Below are 17,161 nucleotides of genomic sequence, written 5' to 3'. Positions count from 1 at the left end.
CGCTCCTTCACTTCCTACTTTCTGTTTCCTCTTAAAATGTGTGTAGTTGTCTCAGAAACATGGGGAAAAATTGACAAATTTAAGTGAGGAAAAAATGTAATAGATGCCACACATCTTTCAAACTTTTGCCTAAAGGTCTGATGATAATGGGATGCCATTTGAGGTATTTGGTTCCAGTTGGTTTCAGCCAAAGTCGATAAGTATTCAGTGGCTGATTCAACATAAAAAAAGCCCCCAGTATACTGCTCCAAACACATTTTTACCATTGTCAGAGTCCAGATTTGTCAAATGCACCCAAACATAAGTGTATCTGTTCTTCTAGGCATTGCAGGGGCTGTTCACGTAGTGCAGATTTCATATGTTTCACCTGGTAATGAGGAGAGACGGGCCTGTGTCAATGAAGCATTTTTTTATGTTATTTCGGGAGGACACTTAATGTTGCTGGAGGGTGTTGTGCTTTTATCGCCGTATGTATCTCTCTTATGTTACAGCTCTCAGATTGAGCTCATTCATACAAAGTATGATGGCAAGCATCCTCCAGTTTGTGCTGATGGTGGGGGGGAAGTCAAACAAATTGATAGTAGCTGAAATAGATAGTTCAGAGCAAAAGGGTGATGCTATTCGACCATACAACTGTGAGTAGAGTGATGATATGTTGTTAAGCTAAACTATCGTTGTCAGAGAAATGTAAAAAACAAATTTGGTGTGCTTTTTCATTGAAATGCTGAAAGTGCTTTCCTGGCTCACACAGGCTCTCTTGTGGCAGATAATTGTTGTCTGCTCATACGATAACAAGGAATTGTCAGCAACCTTTAGAGTCATGTCACTTTGTTACATTTCTTTGCTGTTATATTTAGTTTTTCATCACAGATGGACGATTACTTATTCTGACTGACGTTCTAGGAATATTGACGCGTTGTATTCTTTCATTGCATCCACAGCTTATGAACATGGGGGCTCGGCGGCCTGCACCCAGGAAGATCATCATGAACGTGCCGGTTCATGATGACATTCAGCTGAAAAAGTCAGAGAATGCCTGGAAACCTGGCATGAAGAGGCCAGAGGTCATTGTAGATGATCCAGAGGTGCAAAACACAAAGGTAGGGCCAAATATACACACACATGCCTCCACACAAACACACAAAAAAGGAGTTTACCAGACTTATTTTTATTACTTTACAGCTTTGCAGTTTTGAAAATTGCAGTATCAATCATTTGGTCTAACTCTGTAAAAATTGTGAGACAAAATGAGAGTTTAGTTGTTATTTCTCAGTAAATGATTTGATCTGCTTCGGTTTGAAACAATTTACGTAATAGTAATCATGGAAAAAATATGCATTTTATAAAATATCTTGATTAAAAAATAACCAATAATTGCAAGAACTATAACATAATGTTTTAATTGATGTAAGATCATCTCTTGATTGACTGATTCCCTTCAGGAGCTCTTCAAGAAGGTACGCAGCATCCTGAACAAGCTGACGCCTCAGAAGTTCAACCAGCTGATGAAGCAGGTGACGGACCTGACCATCGACACGGAAGAGCGGCTCAAAGGGGTCATCGACCTGGTTTTCGAGAAGGCCATCGACGAGCCCAGCTTCTCCGTGGCCTATGGAAACATGTGCCGCTGCCTCGCCACGGTAAGCAGGTCGTCTTAGCAACTTCCGGGTAGAGAAGCAGGAAGGAAGTGACTGAATATTCTCACCTCCAATATAGTTCATCCACGGCCTGTGAATTCTATTACACCAATAAGTAAACTTTTTCTGAAATCCACAGACGGTGCAGTTTATTCTACATGTGTGCATCCTAAATGAAACTAATCCAATTTGCCTCTCGACGTGCAGTCAACACTTCTGACTAAATGTTTCAGCCACAAATGGATCGATGGGTTTAGATTCATCACTGCGTCGATGCAACATAATGCTGAGCAATACAACACAGTTCAATACAATGTGATGATATAGTGTGAACAGTATCCTTTTGTGATGAAACCGTATTGCACCCACTTTCTTCAGTAGAGGGAGGTGAAAAGAGGACCGCCTTCTTCTATTTGGATTGAATTTGTGGGTAGTAAAATATGAACTATGTCATCTCTTAATAATTCCTTTTTAAATGGGTCACTATTCATTTAAAAGGCATTTCTGCTAACAAAAATGTGTGCACACATTTTGTTTTTCTTTTTTTCAGGAAAAACTAGAGCCAACTTTTGGTAACCAAACCATTGATTTAGCATGCATACATCCCTTCAATTTAAAATAATCCACACCTTGAAATGTTAAATGGTGTGCTGGAGTTTTTGTCAGTATAAGTTTCAAAAAAGCTCCTTCAGTCTTTAGTCACTGTTCAACATTTTTAAAAGTTTAGTTCATCACATAAGTTGTCTTAATACTTTTGTTTCTTTACTATATCTTCTGTGTCTATTTTTCCTTTGCAGCTCAAGGTGACGATGACAGACAAACCCAACACCACAGTGAACTTTCGTAAGCTGCTGCTAAACCGCTGTCAGAAGGAGTTCGAGAAAGACAAGGTGGACGACGTGGTGTTTGAGAGGAAGCAGAAAGAGCTGGACTCTGCTGCATCGGTATGTGCTCTATGAATTACTTTAGTGTGACACTGGATTTTCTTGCTGTGCCAAAGCATTTTTAGATACGTGATTTGAGAATGAAACTCAAAGGAAAGAAGTGCTGAGAATGACTTCCGAGGCGATTTGTTTAATTCTCCATTGGTCCCCCTCAGACGACAGAGCGCGAGCGTCTCCAGGAAGAGCTGGAGGAAGCCAAGGACCATGCGCGGCGGCGTTCCATCGGCAACATCAGGTTCATCGGCGAGCTCTTCAAGCTCAAGATGCTGACGGAGGCCATCATGCACGACTGCGTTGTCAAGCTGCTGAAGAACCACGACGAGGAGTCTTTGGAGTGCCTGTGCAGGCTGCTCACCACCATCGGCAAGGACCTGGACTTTGAGAAGGCCAAGGTGAGGAGAAGAAAAACAATTGATTTATTAAGAGAGCTTGAGTAGTTAAAATTAGTTCTACATTTCAGGAAATATGCGTGTTATATGTAATAGTGTTATATGAGATGATTTATCCCACTCATGTTTGTGTTACAGCTACAGCCTGCAGGTTAGCCTAGCTTAGCACAAAGAGTGGAAACTGGTAAACCGTCCTCTAACAATTATAATGCAATATTATTATTTATTATACAATATAAAAACTGGATATTTAACATATTTAGAGTCTCACTGGCACTTTGATCGGGTCTGATGTTTTGTTTCTGATCCAGCAAGTAAAACAAGTTTCTACAGCCAGAGAGAGAGTGATTGTTGACATGGATTTAGCCATAAGGTGAACTTTTGATCAGCAGCCCTTTGACATGAACACGGCATGTCAGTATGGCTTTGCTAAAATGCCACCAAGATTAATGCCTCCGTCTAGAGGGCTGCAGGGATCACGTATTGTTGCAGGCCAACCTCTGAAGTTATTTTACCTGAAGAGAACTCACCTGTTTTCTGTGAAACACAAGAGTTCAGAGAAACTGAGGCAGTTCTGTACAGCCAATAATTACATGTGGAAATCGTTTTTTCCTTCTCTTTTTTCTTTACCGTCATAAATTCAAATTAATTGATAAAATCGTTTTATTGCCCCGCTCTAGTTATGAGAGCCATAAAAGAGAATATGTGGTGGGATGAAGTCCCACAGAGGCCGGGCTTCTTTCTGTTCAACAGGCACGGGGGAGGAAATGGTCATGTAGGTTATGAGGGGAAAAATTAATATCAACACAGGCACAGTGCTTTGTTCTGTCTGAGTGACTCCTGTTGACATCAGTGACACCCAGCTGGACACAGAGAGAAAGCTCGGATGCTTGGAGAGACACCAGACCTGATGGCTTTTCTGCGCTCTCTCTCTCTCTCTGCTGAACTGTGATGTGTGGTTTGATCCTCATCTACCAGTCACCCTTCAAAAGGAAAGCCCTCTTACCAGCAGAGATACTGATATGAACCCAGCATGGCAACTTAATTCTGCTTTGTTTCACATTCCTTTTGCCACTGAAGGATTTTTACTCTGTTTACAAACATTAAAGCGCAGTTTGACGTTAAAACCTTCTGAATGTGGTCATTAATCATCTTGTCCTTCAGATGAGTTTCATCGTGCTTAATGTGCTAATTTTCTGAACATGGTAATTTTAATGTCGGACCATTAAAGCGCATTGTTCCTGTGCTTTCTGGGCTATTACGATTTTAGTTCTACCATCTCCTAAATTGTTCCAATTTAATCCCGGGCGGTCAGGATGGCCTCTGCTCCGAGTAACAAACTGACCAATAAGTCAGTTAAGTGAAACAATGTGGAAATCCCTGAAACCTGCTGTCCATTAGATTTAATAGAGAAATTGAGAATTTAACCTTCATGTCTCAAATTAACCTCCCTTCTCTCTCTCTCTCTCTTTACTCAGCCTCGGATGGATCAGTATTTCAATCAGATGGAAAAAATCGTCAAAGAGAGGAAGACGTCTTCTCGGATACGCTTCATGTTGCAAGACATTATAGACCTCAGATTGGTGAGTGTGTGTTTGTGTTTGTGATGTTTTTGTTTTGTAAGATATGTTTGACAGCAGACAGAGAATAAAACTTTCCCATATCGGTTCCCTATAATATTAATACATATTTATTGCACTACAAAATTTGTAAACGCAAATAATTACTGTATGTCTATTAATGGATTCCACTGCCATTAACTCAATCACATTTGATTGTGTTGATATTTATTTTGAAACCGAACAGTTAATGTGGAAGTTAAAGTAAACTGTCGACACAGTAAAATGTGATCACATATTATTTATACAGGTCTGTGTTTAGTTTAGTTTAGTTTTTTCATTAGTTGTAAAACAGGTATCAGCAGACATAGTGTGGATTAATCCATATATACTGTATGTAGGTGTAAAGGCAAATTAGGGCTGTTCAATAGGACAAAAAAATCAATACAAGATTTCCCCTACTTTAATCAATATCTTTGTCTGCAAAAAGACCACAACACAGGGTAAGGCAGACACCGTACCGCCCATGTAATAGATATAGATTACCCCATCCAGCTATGGATTGTCTGTGCTTCTTGACATCAGCCTCGGATAGTGAGTTAACTTTTGCTCCCGGACCTCGTGGCTTCACCTCTTGAGGTATTCATCCTCTCATCAACAAACACAGCGCGCTCAGATCAGTGTGTACATAACATTTACACTCCTCTCCCCTGTTGCCAGCCTTGTGCCTTTTTAAAAATAAGCTTTTTAGTTCATGTTGTAATGAGCCATTTTCAAATACAAAAATTTGAATTCATTTGATATATTGCGTAGCATAAGGTGAGACATGCCTGCCTTTTCATTTTAGTGGCCAGCGATGAAACCAGTGATGGCGCCTTGCATTTATGTTAACATACACAACGTCTCGCACCTATACGTCAATCCGTACACGGTTATCTATGTTACATGCAATATGCTCTCCTCCACACAGTCTTTTATCTGTCCTGTTGCTTTTATTTCAAATCTGTTGTAGATGTTTGTTGTTTTAGTTTAATTCACCTCAAAAGCCTCACACATGAATAAATAGCTGGTGGGCACATGGATGCTTCCTGAGCTCACACAGAGACAAACATGAGGACTTAAGAGGAGGAAGAGAAGCAAACCGCTAACATGACAAGTGTCGTTTCAGTTTTTTGAAATCGAGACATCTACGCTTTGATTCTCCCCTAAAGTAAATCTTGCCTAACACAAGCTGTTTGAATCAATGTCAAGGCGCTGGAAACACTGATTCGAGACCTGCTGTGCTTGCTCTTGTCAAATTTAAAATTGAAATTAGCAAAGCTACTTGGCTGCACATAAATCAACTTTGTATAAAAACAAAAACGGCACGTTCAGCATCTTGGAATGAGTCAAATATTAATATAACAAATTAAGGGTTGTAATGAAGGTTGAAACTGAACACATGTGACTGTCAGTTAAGATCATTGAATACCTCATCAGTCTTTGAATATTCCTCTGCGCCTAAAAAACATCTTTTATCTGCTCTGATATATCTGCTTTGATAAAACGCTCTGATATTCTGAAGATTTGCAATTTGAAATTATCTGGGCTTTTATTTGAAATGGCTCGGATCAAGTAAGAGATATCCGCGATAAACTGCTGAAGCTGACACTACTGCATGATTCAGTTCTGAGGTCATTTGTGGTTTCCCGTTATTCCTCCAGCACAACTGGGTGTCCAGGAGAGCCGACCAGGGCCCGAAAACCATCGAGCAGATCCACAAGGAGGCAAAGATCGAAGAGCAGGAGGAGCAGAGAAAAGTGCAACAGCAACTGCTCTCCAAGGACAGCAAGCGACGGCCAGGTCAGACCCGCAGTCTAAATCCTCTTTAAGGCTTAGAGTCCGCACAGCTACAGTGACTCAGGAAGCCCGCAAGCATACAGAGAGACTTCCTGTCCCTATGGCCTGCAGAGATGCTATTGTGCCCAACAGCAGACAGGAAGCCCCCCCCCCACCCCCTCCAATATGTTGGCTGACCTTTCATTTTTAATCATGTATAGCACGAAACGGTCAAAAATATCACTTTGTCAGCTTTCACTGTCCATTCAATGAATGAAAATAGCAATAGATTTCCACTGAAATCATTTTTAAACTGTCTTTTCTGATGTATGTGTGTGTGTGTTTGTGTGTCGTTGGCCTCGCAGATCAAAGAGATCAAAGAGAGCAGCGTGAGCAGAGGGATCCACGCGCGCCGAGAGAAGAGACCTGGAACACTGTGCCCGTGACGAAGAACAGCCGGACCATCGACCCCACCAAGATCCCAAAGATCTCCAAGGTGAGACACGCTGCTGCTGGTCACAAATAAACCAAGCAAGCCCCTAAAAATACAGGGGGGGGCTCTACTCATTGAAAAAATCCTACAATCCAATCTGAAAAATAATATTTGTTCAGGGAAAAATAGCAGCATTACCTCGGCTGAATGCACCACATGAGGGGAGTCACACGTCACTTTCGTTAATTGAAAATGAAATGTAACGTTAGGTCAAGCTTGAAGAATAATAATTCAACCACAACCTTAATGATGACAGAGCAGTCGTCCTCAGAGAGAGTGACACAGTGTCCTAACAGCATTAGGTTACGTCATGTAAACAAACCACGTACCTATCAGTGATGCGCTCCAGATCAGTCTGGAGACGTAACCACTTAAAGGATGGCTGTGTTGTACTTGCTAGCTTCCCATGTTTGTACTTTAAACAGAAAACAAGTTTTCTATTTACTGGAATCCATACAGCCCAACTCCATTCCAGCATTCTGTATTTTCTGAGTCTGATCTTCTGCGATGAATCTACCGGCTGCTTTGTCCTGGCTGAACATTGTCAGGTCTGCACTGTTATTAAGATAAATCGCTGAGGTTGTTCTTCCTGTCAGAACAAGTTTGTCTCTCGTTTCTTAAGTGTTTTTTTCACGTCAGTCAGAATCTCTTTCACCAGTGGTTGTTGTTCTTTTCAGTAGAAACTTTATAGACACAGCAGATGTTTACACGTCACCAAGATAAATCCTGTGGCTCTTCATGTGTACTCATCCACCGACCCTGCCCTCTTCTGATCCACATTGTTGTGGTTAATGTCCAGTAATACTCAGACCCCCCCTGTTGGACCCACGAGGTACTGCCTCATAAAAAGAAAACGAGTTCCCCCTGCAGGAGGAATTTTGCCACGTTCTTGGAGTTGGTAGCACAAGGAGGACACTTCCTTTTACTAATCCTTGTTGGCAATTCATGTAATACACTACATGTTATACACCGCTACTTATGTGTGCTACGTGTATCTTGAATCAAAGGTCTTAACCAGTGCGTTATTGAGACCCTGAGTAGAAATAAACAGATGCAAAAGATGGATAGATGATATACAGAAGAATTTGCTGAAAACAAAATGTAAGCATATTAGTGAGCAAATAGTCAGCATATATTAGGGATGGCTTTGTGAGCAGATTTAGATGACACAAGCGTATTAGTGTCTACGCTGATTGATGTGTATTGTTTCTGGCAGCTCTGAGCGTTGGAGTGACAGTCAAAATGTGCCTGCATCTTTAGGTCTGGTTCATTTATCTTGTCTGAAATGTTGTCCTCATTTGCTGTTAGCTGTCTGTTTTCCGTCTGTTTTCCATGTGTGCTTGCAGCCTGTTCTTAAATTATTCCATTTCTGCAGCCTCAAATGGATGAGAAGATCCAGCTGGGCCCTCGGGCTCAAGTCACGTGGGTGAAGGGCAGCAGTGGGGGAGCCAAGGCCAGTGACTCAGGTAAGAAAACCTGTACTAACTGATCCAAGAGCAGAGTGGGTTTGGAACATTGCGCAAGCAGGAGTTGGCGATATCGTACAGACCTGAAGTGACGGGGAAAAAACACATCTTGTGTTTCAGAGGTCCGTTCGAAAGTAACAAAACACTGAGAGAGCCTCAGAGGTGGAGCTCTCTCTCTCTCTAAATCCTTTCAGATTTCACTTATTGACTGGTTGTTGACATCAGTGTTTGAGTTGTAACAATTGTAATCTTCTTTGAAATAATGGGAATTGTTTGAATGATTGAATGATATGGGGTGAAATTCCTAAACCTCGACACACTCCCATCATCTGTGCTTTGTGAAAGGCCCAAACCAAGTGTTGAAAATCAGGCATCTGATTGGTCAGACTGTAGCTGCAACTGACCTTAATGTCACATGGTTAAGGTGTCAGTATGCCTTAAACGAAGTATGATGTGTCATACGACCACGTCTGAAGACAGAAATATTGATAGCTGTTCCAAACGACCACTGTTTGATTCAAGAAAGTTACAAAAATGTCAAAACTGATACTGATTACTGATAGTTTAGTTCAAACGAGATTCTTTTGCCTATTGATCATAATTGAATTTTGTATTTTTTTCACTCTTGGTTCTGCAAACACCTAAACTCTAATAATCCATGATCATTTTTCTCATTTATATCTCTTCTAACTTCTAACAGAACTATCACGGACGGCTGGCCTCAATCGTTACTCTGCGTTGCAGTCGACGCCCTCTCCTCAGCCCTCCACCACTCCTCCACAGAACCCAGACTTTGACTCCAGGAGAAATCTGGGAAGGTAAAGACTAACACCGTGTGCTACTGTGAGTTAAGATCTCAGAAACAGAAACTTCCTGATAGACTTGTTTTGGTTTGTTGTGGTTTTTTTCCCAGCAGTCGTAGCAGTGCCGGGAGAGAACGCAGTGAGAAGCCAGTGATCTCTGCCCCGCCCACATCGTCAGCACGGCCCGGACCGTTCACCAGGGGAGGCAGTTCGAAGGAGCTTGTGGAGAGTCAAACCCCTGAGGAGCCGCGGAGAGACCGGGAACGAGAGGGCGCCGAGCCCCGGAGGCAGAGCGTCACCGAGGACAAAACAGAGCCGGAGCGCAGCAGAGTCAGAGAACCTGGTGAGAAACACAGCGCTGCACAACACTGGAAGTACAATGAAACGATATGAGAATTCAAACGGTGTCTAGTGGACCAACTCGGATGTTCTGTTTCTGTGATTGAAGACATGAACATGTTTTGTTTTGCATCAGATATCCTGGATACGGTTTTAACACCATTGATACCATTAGTGACATCAGAAAACATAACTATCTTAATTCTTAACTCATTTACATGTGTTGAATATAGTTTTTCTTTGCTATTTCACTCCCCCGTATTTCCATTGTGAAACTGTAAAAGGGTCTATATAAGTTATCAATACATTGTTTTCAAATAAGCTTTTGCTATAATGTATGTTTTCTTTCAGTCTAGTCAGTGAATATTATATTCTTAGATGAGCTGTCCCTAAAAAAACATAAAGCAAGATCACAAATTGTACCTTGAAAGCATACTTTGATTATAATCTGTGATTTATTATATTTATTGAAATAATTAGAGAAGAATTGATATGGATGTTGATCTTTGCTCTCCCTGCAGACAAACACTGTGTTCACTGTTGTTGTTTTCTCTTAACGTCAACAGTGAAACCTGAGCCAGCGGTCCAGACCCCCGACAGAGCTGCTCTGTCTGAGGAGGAGATGGAGAGGAAGTCAAAGGCCATCATCGACGAGTTCCTGCACATAAATGACTACAAGGTACTGAGATTCACAAGAACATCAACAGTAGATGCCTGTTCAGGTGTTCAGTTGATATATTGGTGATTGCTTCTTCTCCTCCAAAGCAACTAAGGATCATCAAATAATGTAGAATTTAAATGCTTAGTTTTCTGTCTTTTTTTGAATAAAATATGTATTTATTTCTGTAAAATACATGTTAAGAAGTATAGAAATTGATGGAATAGTTCCGATTTTTTTGAGTTGGGATTATATGAGTTACTCATCCGTTGTAAGTGTTTCACTTACAGTAGGTGGCGGTCAGCACATCCCAAGATAGGAGAAACAGACAGGAGTACAGGCAGGGAAACTAAGCAATGTGGACAGGGGCAAAATTTATTTTATTCACCTAAAAGAAAATCAATGTTCGTTTAAGTGCACGCTATGTGTAGATATTTCACCGCTTTGCCTTGCTGTAAGACAGCCCTTTCCAACATGGAACTGAAGCTGTTTTATCAATCTGTGTTCTCTTCAAAGCCACAAGAATCATTTGACAAAAACAGTTGGGTTTTTTTAACCTCACATTTTACCTGCCTTAATCAAGGCAAGGCAAAGTGGAGAAAATGTTCTAAATATAGCGTACAATTAAATGATAAGCTATGTAATATATAAATCATATTTTTAAGGTGGCTTAAAGACGTTTTACTGCTGCTCCTCATTAAACCCCACTTCAAAAAATCCAAACAGTCCCTTTAATGTATTGCTCTTTAATGACAACGTCGATAATATCAGAATAGCAGCTTCAATTGTTCTATTTTATTTACTGTCCATGCAACAATAACTTATAGATTTCAGATGCATGAAGTGTTCCCTCACTAGCTTCCGTTCTGATCATTTGTCTTTGTTTTTCTGCAGGAGGCTGTTCAGTGTGTGGACGAGCTCGACTTGGGCTCTCAGCTGCACATCTTTGTGCGCGTCGGGGTGGAGTCGACCCTGGAGCGCAGTCAGATCACACGGGACCACATGGGCCAGCTCCTCTTCCAGCTGGTGCAGCAGGGCATCCTGCCCAAACCTCAGTTCTACAAAGGGTCAGTTCACCTCCTTTTGTAATGCACTCCGCCTGGAAGCCAAGCAAACAACAATGCCTGCTTCTTGTTATTGTGACTGCTGTGTTCCCAGAAAGTGAGAATATTGATTGAGACACATTTTCTTATTCTAAAATGTCCCCATCTAATGATTTGGGGGTTTATTATTTTTTGGTAACCCCATGAATTGTTGCAGTGTTATCCACAGATCTACCCAGAATATTATTCATAGTTCTCCAGTTTCTTACTGTCAGACGTAGTTTACTTGGTTCCTCAGTATGACTTCCAATCAGCTACTTCACCAGACTTCATTGCCACCTTTTGTTGTCTCTTCTCTTCATTTCTGTTTTCCGCATTCTGTTCTTCGTCTAGTCAGGAAGGTTTTTCTTGCTTTAACTGTAAATATTCTAATGGACAAATGCGTATCAGACACCTTTTAACTCTGCTCAAGCATGTATAAATTGTTACAAACTCCTCACCTAGTATCTCCTTTGTATTTGTCTTGCTCTGAATACTTGCATCACTTGATTTAGTAGATTGTCAGACAGGTTCAGTCCCTTGTTGACATTTGTCAAAACTTTTTGTTTTAAAATGTTCTTTCTAAAGTGTACACCCAACCTGGGAAATAAATTTGCAAAGATCAAACAAATGAAGAGGAAGTGTATTTTCACTTTTACAAGGGACATTTTCTGCTCAATGATGAATATAATTAAAATATTTTGTTGGTGCTTTAATATAGTATTTCAGCAGCTTTGTGTTTTGTACATGTTTGTTCACATATATGCATATTTAAACATAATAATTGTAAGTTGCTTCCTAACCACCTTTTGTGTCTTTTCATTCTCTCAGGTTTGCAGACATGCTGGAACAAGCGGACGACATGGCCATCGACATTCCCCACATCTGGCTGTACCTGGCCGAGCTGCTCAGCCCAGTGCTGAAGGAAGGGGGCTTCTCTATGAGAGACCTCTTTAGGTACTACACCAGTCACTCACTTCATCCTCGAGGAGAAAACACACTAAAAATAAAGTTACATTTGGTGTGTTTGCTCATGAAACAATGTGACCAATTGCGATGTGTTGGCTTTATGTGCACAGCTGAAATTTTTGTTTATCGCCACAGAACAACATTTTAGTCAATCATTTCTGTGATGAACATAATTACATAGTTCTTGTTCTTTCATCTAGTTTATGTTCCTCTTCCCTGTTCTCATTTCCTGGATTCATTTCAGGCTGTACTGAAATTTAAGATACACAGAGGAAACTTTAAAGAGCCATTATGACTGCACAGGATGATGTGTTATTGTTTCACTGTGTTATCTAACTTCTCCATTCATCTGTTTGTTCACAGTGAATTAAGCAAACCTTTGCTTCCTGTGGGAAGAGCTGGGATCTTATTCTCTGAAATACTGCACATACTATGCAAACAAATGGTAAGCAACACGTTCAATCTTCAATTTAGTAATTATGTTACATGCTCTCATTATAAAGCCAGTGGAATATAGTCAATAGCTCCATTGTAGTTAGAGGTGTACACAGGCAATACATGATGTTCACTTTAATGTCTATCAAGGTTTATATTGTTGATATTTTGGTAAAATGGCTTTTGAATGTAAAAGCCCACGGTGCTTTACAAAAAATGCTCTACAATTGATTTACTACATTAAACAAATGATGTACCCTTCTATTTGTAGAACATTTTGGCTCATTCAGCTTGTTAAAGTCTTTTTACCTGGAGAATAGAGGTGTAATGTTGTCTCATCTTGTCTCTACAGAGCCATAGGACTGTGGGTTCTTTGTGGAGGGAATCTGGCCTAAACTGGACCGACTTCCTGCCCGAGGGAGAGGACGTCCAGGCTTTCATCTCACAACAGGTTTGTGATAAAGGCCTCTGCTATAATCTAGAAATATCTATATTGTAGGAAAATCTCAGTCACCAACCATTGGCTTTTCTTGATACTGATGTCTCAATCTTTCATCCTCTTCTTTCTTTTTTTCCATTTCATCATCTTCCTCTTTTTATTGTCACCTCCCCATCGTGTCCATGTCCTCTCGTCTTGATGCAACACCAGAAACTCCAGTTCGTTCTGTCGGACGGCTCCAGTCCCGAGGCGGATCTGTCCAAAAAGATCTTGTCTCCGGAGGAGCTGAGCCAGCAGCTGGAGAGACTCCTCCTGGAGGACATAGCCAGTGACGAGGAGATCTTCGACTGGGTAGAGGTATGAGACGTGACACATTTCTTCGAGGAAAAAACATTAAACTCTGCAAGCTAGTGGCATAAATTCAGACGGACAGCCTGTTCAATTCAATTCAATTCAGTTTATTTTGTATAGCCCAGAATCACAAATTACAAATTTGCCTCAGAGGGCTTTACAATCTGTGCACATGCGCAGACCTGTTATGAGCAAAAACATTTAAATCGTAGTGTTTTTTTTTGTATTATTATTAAAAAATATTCCTGTGATTTTTGTAGCATAACTGCTAAGACGTGTGGAGACATGTGATACTGACAAGTTCTGTGTTTTGCTGTTTGCTCTATTTCCCAGGCAACCCTGGATGACTCTCAGATGAGCTCGTCTCCCTTCCTGAGGGCTTTGATGACCGCCGTGTGTAAAGCAGCAGTGAAAGGTAAGCACGGCGCCACCCGGAGGAGAAACTCCTCTATTCTGCTCAAATGCCACCACTGATTTAGTATCCGCCTGCACTCACTCTGCCTCCTGCTCTACCAAACAGATGATAACACCAACTGTCGAGTGGACACGGCCATCATCCAGAGGAGATTGCCTGTATTACTCAAGTACCTTAACTCAGACACTGAGCGACAGCTGCAAGCACTTTATGCACTTCAGGCGCTGATCGTCGCCCTCGATCAGCCTCCAAGTAAGTGCTGCATCTCAGTTTCATTAGGAGGAGGGTGGAGGAGTAAAGTGTGTCATTTATCAGAAGAGACTAAATCGTATTTACACCAATGTTTTAAACAATAATATTGTAGAAAATATAATCTCAGTAGTCGATGGTCTGAAGCTTTTGATCATGTCACATGATAGTACATATTGTTCGCCGAGTTGTCGTGTAATTGCAGATGCTCAAATTTACTTTTCCTTCTGAGCACTTAGAGGACCTCTCCGACGCGTTGGATTAAAAGTTCAGATTCAATTAATTCTTGACCCGTAAACTGTTGTTTCTATGGTCAATTTTTAGTCTCGATATTAAGATTATTCTAATCCGTAACATTAAAGCTTGGGTAGGTAATATTGGCGAAATCGGCAAGAGAAAGCTACATTTAAAAAAGGTATCCAACGGAAAAACACAGCCCAGTGTTGCCAACACTTTTCCAATGAATGTAGCAAACAGCACTATTAAACAGCACCATGAGCCACTTAATCCAACACTAACAGCCCGTCCCATCGGGCGTCCTTCCAAAGTCATTTGAGGAGCATCATTCCAAACTCAGGCACCAAATAACCCTTTTGAAACCCACATCTGTGCAGCTCTTTACGAGTGAGGAAAAACTCACTCACCATGACTGTTAAAAGGATCTTCATATGAAGAATCAGTAAAGTGACCCTTAAACGTGAATCGACTTAAACTTTATAATAAGAATATATCGAATGAACAAAGTAGCATAAATACTAAAGCTTAGTCACAATAACACCTTAAAGTACAAAAACATGCAACTTAGAAGTCATACAATGTAAAGATACCATAAATAATTACAAAGAAAACTACAAAACAAAATCAAATACACCCTAAAAGTGTTTTACGAGTTTACGAATAGCCTCAGGAAATGAACTTCTTTAGAAGCTCTCCGTTGTTTAACAGTTGTTCACACCTCCTCCCACGGGGGCATTTCCACAAAAGGGGGGGTTCATCTTCACCACCATGTTGTGAGGGGGGGGACAGAAAGTTATTTCACTTCATGAATCCTTGTCAGAGCCCAATTGACTGTTGCGTCTTTGTCCTCCAGACCTCCTCCGGATGTTCTTTGACTGTCTGTATGATGAGGACGTCATCTCGGAGGACGCTTTCTACAAGTGGGAGACGAGCAAAGACCCCGCCGAGCAGCAGGGTAAAGGTGTGGCCCTCAAGTCCGTCACGGCCTTCTTCACCTGGCTGCGGGAGGCGGAGGAGGAGTCGGAAGACAATTGACGAGGAGACACCCGGGGGGGAACGCGACGTAGTAGAACTGCATCCTTACAGCAGGAACAAACAAACAAACAAACATTCAAAATGGGTGTGTGGGCAGGACGACATGTTTTACGGCTGGAATTTTTTTCTGCGGTACGGTTCCGAAACATGCCGCCATTTTGAGTTTGGATTCCAACGGCGGAAGCACTAAATACCTGTATTATACATAGAAAATATTTTTGTTTTAAATTTTAACTTACTTTTTTGTTTTGTTACTTTTTAAGAAGAGACTTAAAAGATACATAGGTTCTGGACTCTTTAATTTATTATTTTTTTAAGGACTGCAAATATGAAAGTTATTTAACATTTGCAGATGCTCACAAATGAGAACAACGACAGAAGTAACAATATAATTAATTATAATAACAAAATAATAATTGTGAAATAAATAGCCTCCCTGGATTCCACGCTGTTTGGTTTAAAACGGGGTAAAACAAATTTATTTTGGGATGAAGGGGAAGCAGAGATAAATAAAAAAAAAAAGGAGTTGATGCACAGAAACTATTAACGTTGTCCGTGTATGACGTTTTGAGGTCAAAGGTTATCTCCTAATATCCACAAAATGTTTCCCCTCAGCCTTGGCTAGCTCTACGTTGATATGTACATACGCCTCGCGAGAGGCAGAGGTATGCATTCAAGAAGCGATGCAAGTCAGTCCACAGAACTGTCGAAACAAATGCAGATGAACAAACCGGACACATTGAAATGAAACAAGCAAAAAAAAATTGCAACATTAAAAAGCAAAATGGCCAGGGTCGCTGAACGTGAAATGCTTGTAATACTTCACACCTACAGAGCAGATTAAAGCTTGTAAATACATTAAAGACAAAAAAGGTATTTAAAAATGCTCATTGTCGTGATTTGTTTGGTTGGTGTTTTGGAGACGAAGGATGCCAGATTTTGTTTCTTTTGGAAGTGTGTGTATGTTTTTGTTTTCCCGTTTTGGGTAACACCTTAGCATCATCAGAGGAAGAGCTGGATGATGAGGCCAGGAAGAGCAGCTGGAGCCTCTGATTTGTTCTGCTAAAACGATTAAATCATCAACAAACATGAATTTACCCACAACTTGGGCCTTTGGCTTTGAAATAGTAGCAGCATTTCCTTTATGGCTTGTTTTTATTTTATTTATATACATCATTTTGGGTCTATATTGTGTATGGATCCAGTTGAGATGTGTTTTAATGTGATCAGGCATGTACTGGCATTCATATTACAATGTTTCTGTGATCACATTCTTATCAGATCATCCAACAAGGCTTGCCTTACCCATCTACGATGCATTTGATCGCCTTCACAGCAGTTGACTTGATTTTTGAATCACCCAAAATTAATTTAAGGCATCCAGCGTGAACATTGAAACTTGGGTTGACACAGTTAATTGATTAGACGATTGACTGATGATTGAATGAAAATGACACCTTCTTTTTTGTGAGCACTTGCTGCTTCTCTGTTGTATGTCAATCTATCTCTGGGTTTTTGATTGTTCGGTCAGCATAAGCAATTTGAAGAAGTCAAATGAGGAAATTGTGAGAGGCATTAGTGACAATTTATACACGTCATAGCCCAAATATTTAATCCATTAATTTTTTTTAAATAATAGGCAGATAATAGAACCTGAAAATAATAGTAGCATCTTTAATTGGGCCCTAATTAGTGTATGAAACTGACACATAATGATGCAGCTAGAAAGCAGAAGTATGTTTCTAATGTTTTCTGTCTATATTTTATTTTAATGTGTATCCACTACTGTTCTGAATAAGATGTGTACTTATTTAATTTTAACTGTTAGACAACTACATCTCCC

The 17,161-nt window shown here is 40.6% G+C and overlaps 1 protein-coding gene across 5 annotated transcripts in view; it reads left to right on the top strand.

The window, feature by feature from the left end:
• The window catches only part of eif4g3a (eukaryotic translation initiation factor 4 gamma, 3a), a 49,736-nt gene extending 33,366 nt beyond the window's left edge, over positions 1–16,370 (top strand). For 3 of the 5 annotated variants that reach the window (XM_054616183.1, XM_054616184.1, XM_054616182.1), the window contains 19 exons: positions 942–1,100; positions 1,443–1,640; positions 2,435–2,581; positions 2,737–2,973; positions 4,449–4,553; positions 6,233–6,371; positions 6,713–6,843; positions 8,216–8,306; positions 9,007–9,124; positions 9,223–9,452; positions 10,015–10,127; positions 11,001–11,173; positions 12,020–12,145; positions 12,521–12,602; positions 12,945–13,043; positions 13,242–13,388; positions 13,716–13,797; positions 13,903–14,049; positions 15,137–16,370. In XM_054616183.1, the coding sequence (XP_054472158.1) occupies positions 942–1,100; positions 1,443–1,640; positions 2,435–2,581; positions 2,737–2,973; positions 4,449–4,553; positions 6,233–6,371; positions 6,713–6,843; positions 8,216–8,306; positions 9,007–9,124; positions 9,223–9,452; positions 10,015–10,127; positions 11,001–11,173; positions 12,020–12,145; positions 12,521–12,602; positions 12,945–13,043; positions 13,242–13,388; positions 13,716–13,797; positions 13,903–14,049; positions 15,137–15,318 (2,706 nt within the window). In that variant the 3' untranslated portion in view covers positions 15,319–16,370. Of the gene's footprint in view, positions 1–941; positions 1,101–1,442; positions 1,641–2,434; positions 2,582–2,736; positions 2,974–4,448; positions 4,554–6,232; positions 6,372–6,712; positions 6,844–8,215; positions 8,307–9,006; positions 9,125–9,219; positions 9,453–10,014; positions 10,128–11,000; positions 11,174–12,019; positions 12,146–12,520; positions 12,603–12,944; positions 13,044–13,241; positions 13,389–13,715; positions 13,798–13,902; positions 14,050–15,136 lie in introns of all 5 variants that reach the window. The other 2 variants (XM_054616181.1, XM_054616180.1) reach the window with 1 other exon arrangement.
• The last annotated feature ends 791 nt before the right edge of the window (positions 16,371–17,161 follow it).

Source organism: Anoplopoma fimbria, chromosome 17 (assembly GCF_027596085.1).
Source record: "Anoplopoma fimbria isolate UVic2021 breed Golden Eagle Sablefish chromosome 17, Afim_UVic_2022, whole genome shotgun sequence".
NCBI lineage: Eukaryota > Metazoa > Chordata > Actinopteri > Perciformes > Anoplopomatidae > Anoplopoma > Anoplopoma fimbria.
Note: the sequence above shows the minus strand (reverse complement) of the source record. Positions and strands in the feature narration are given on the sequence as shown.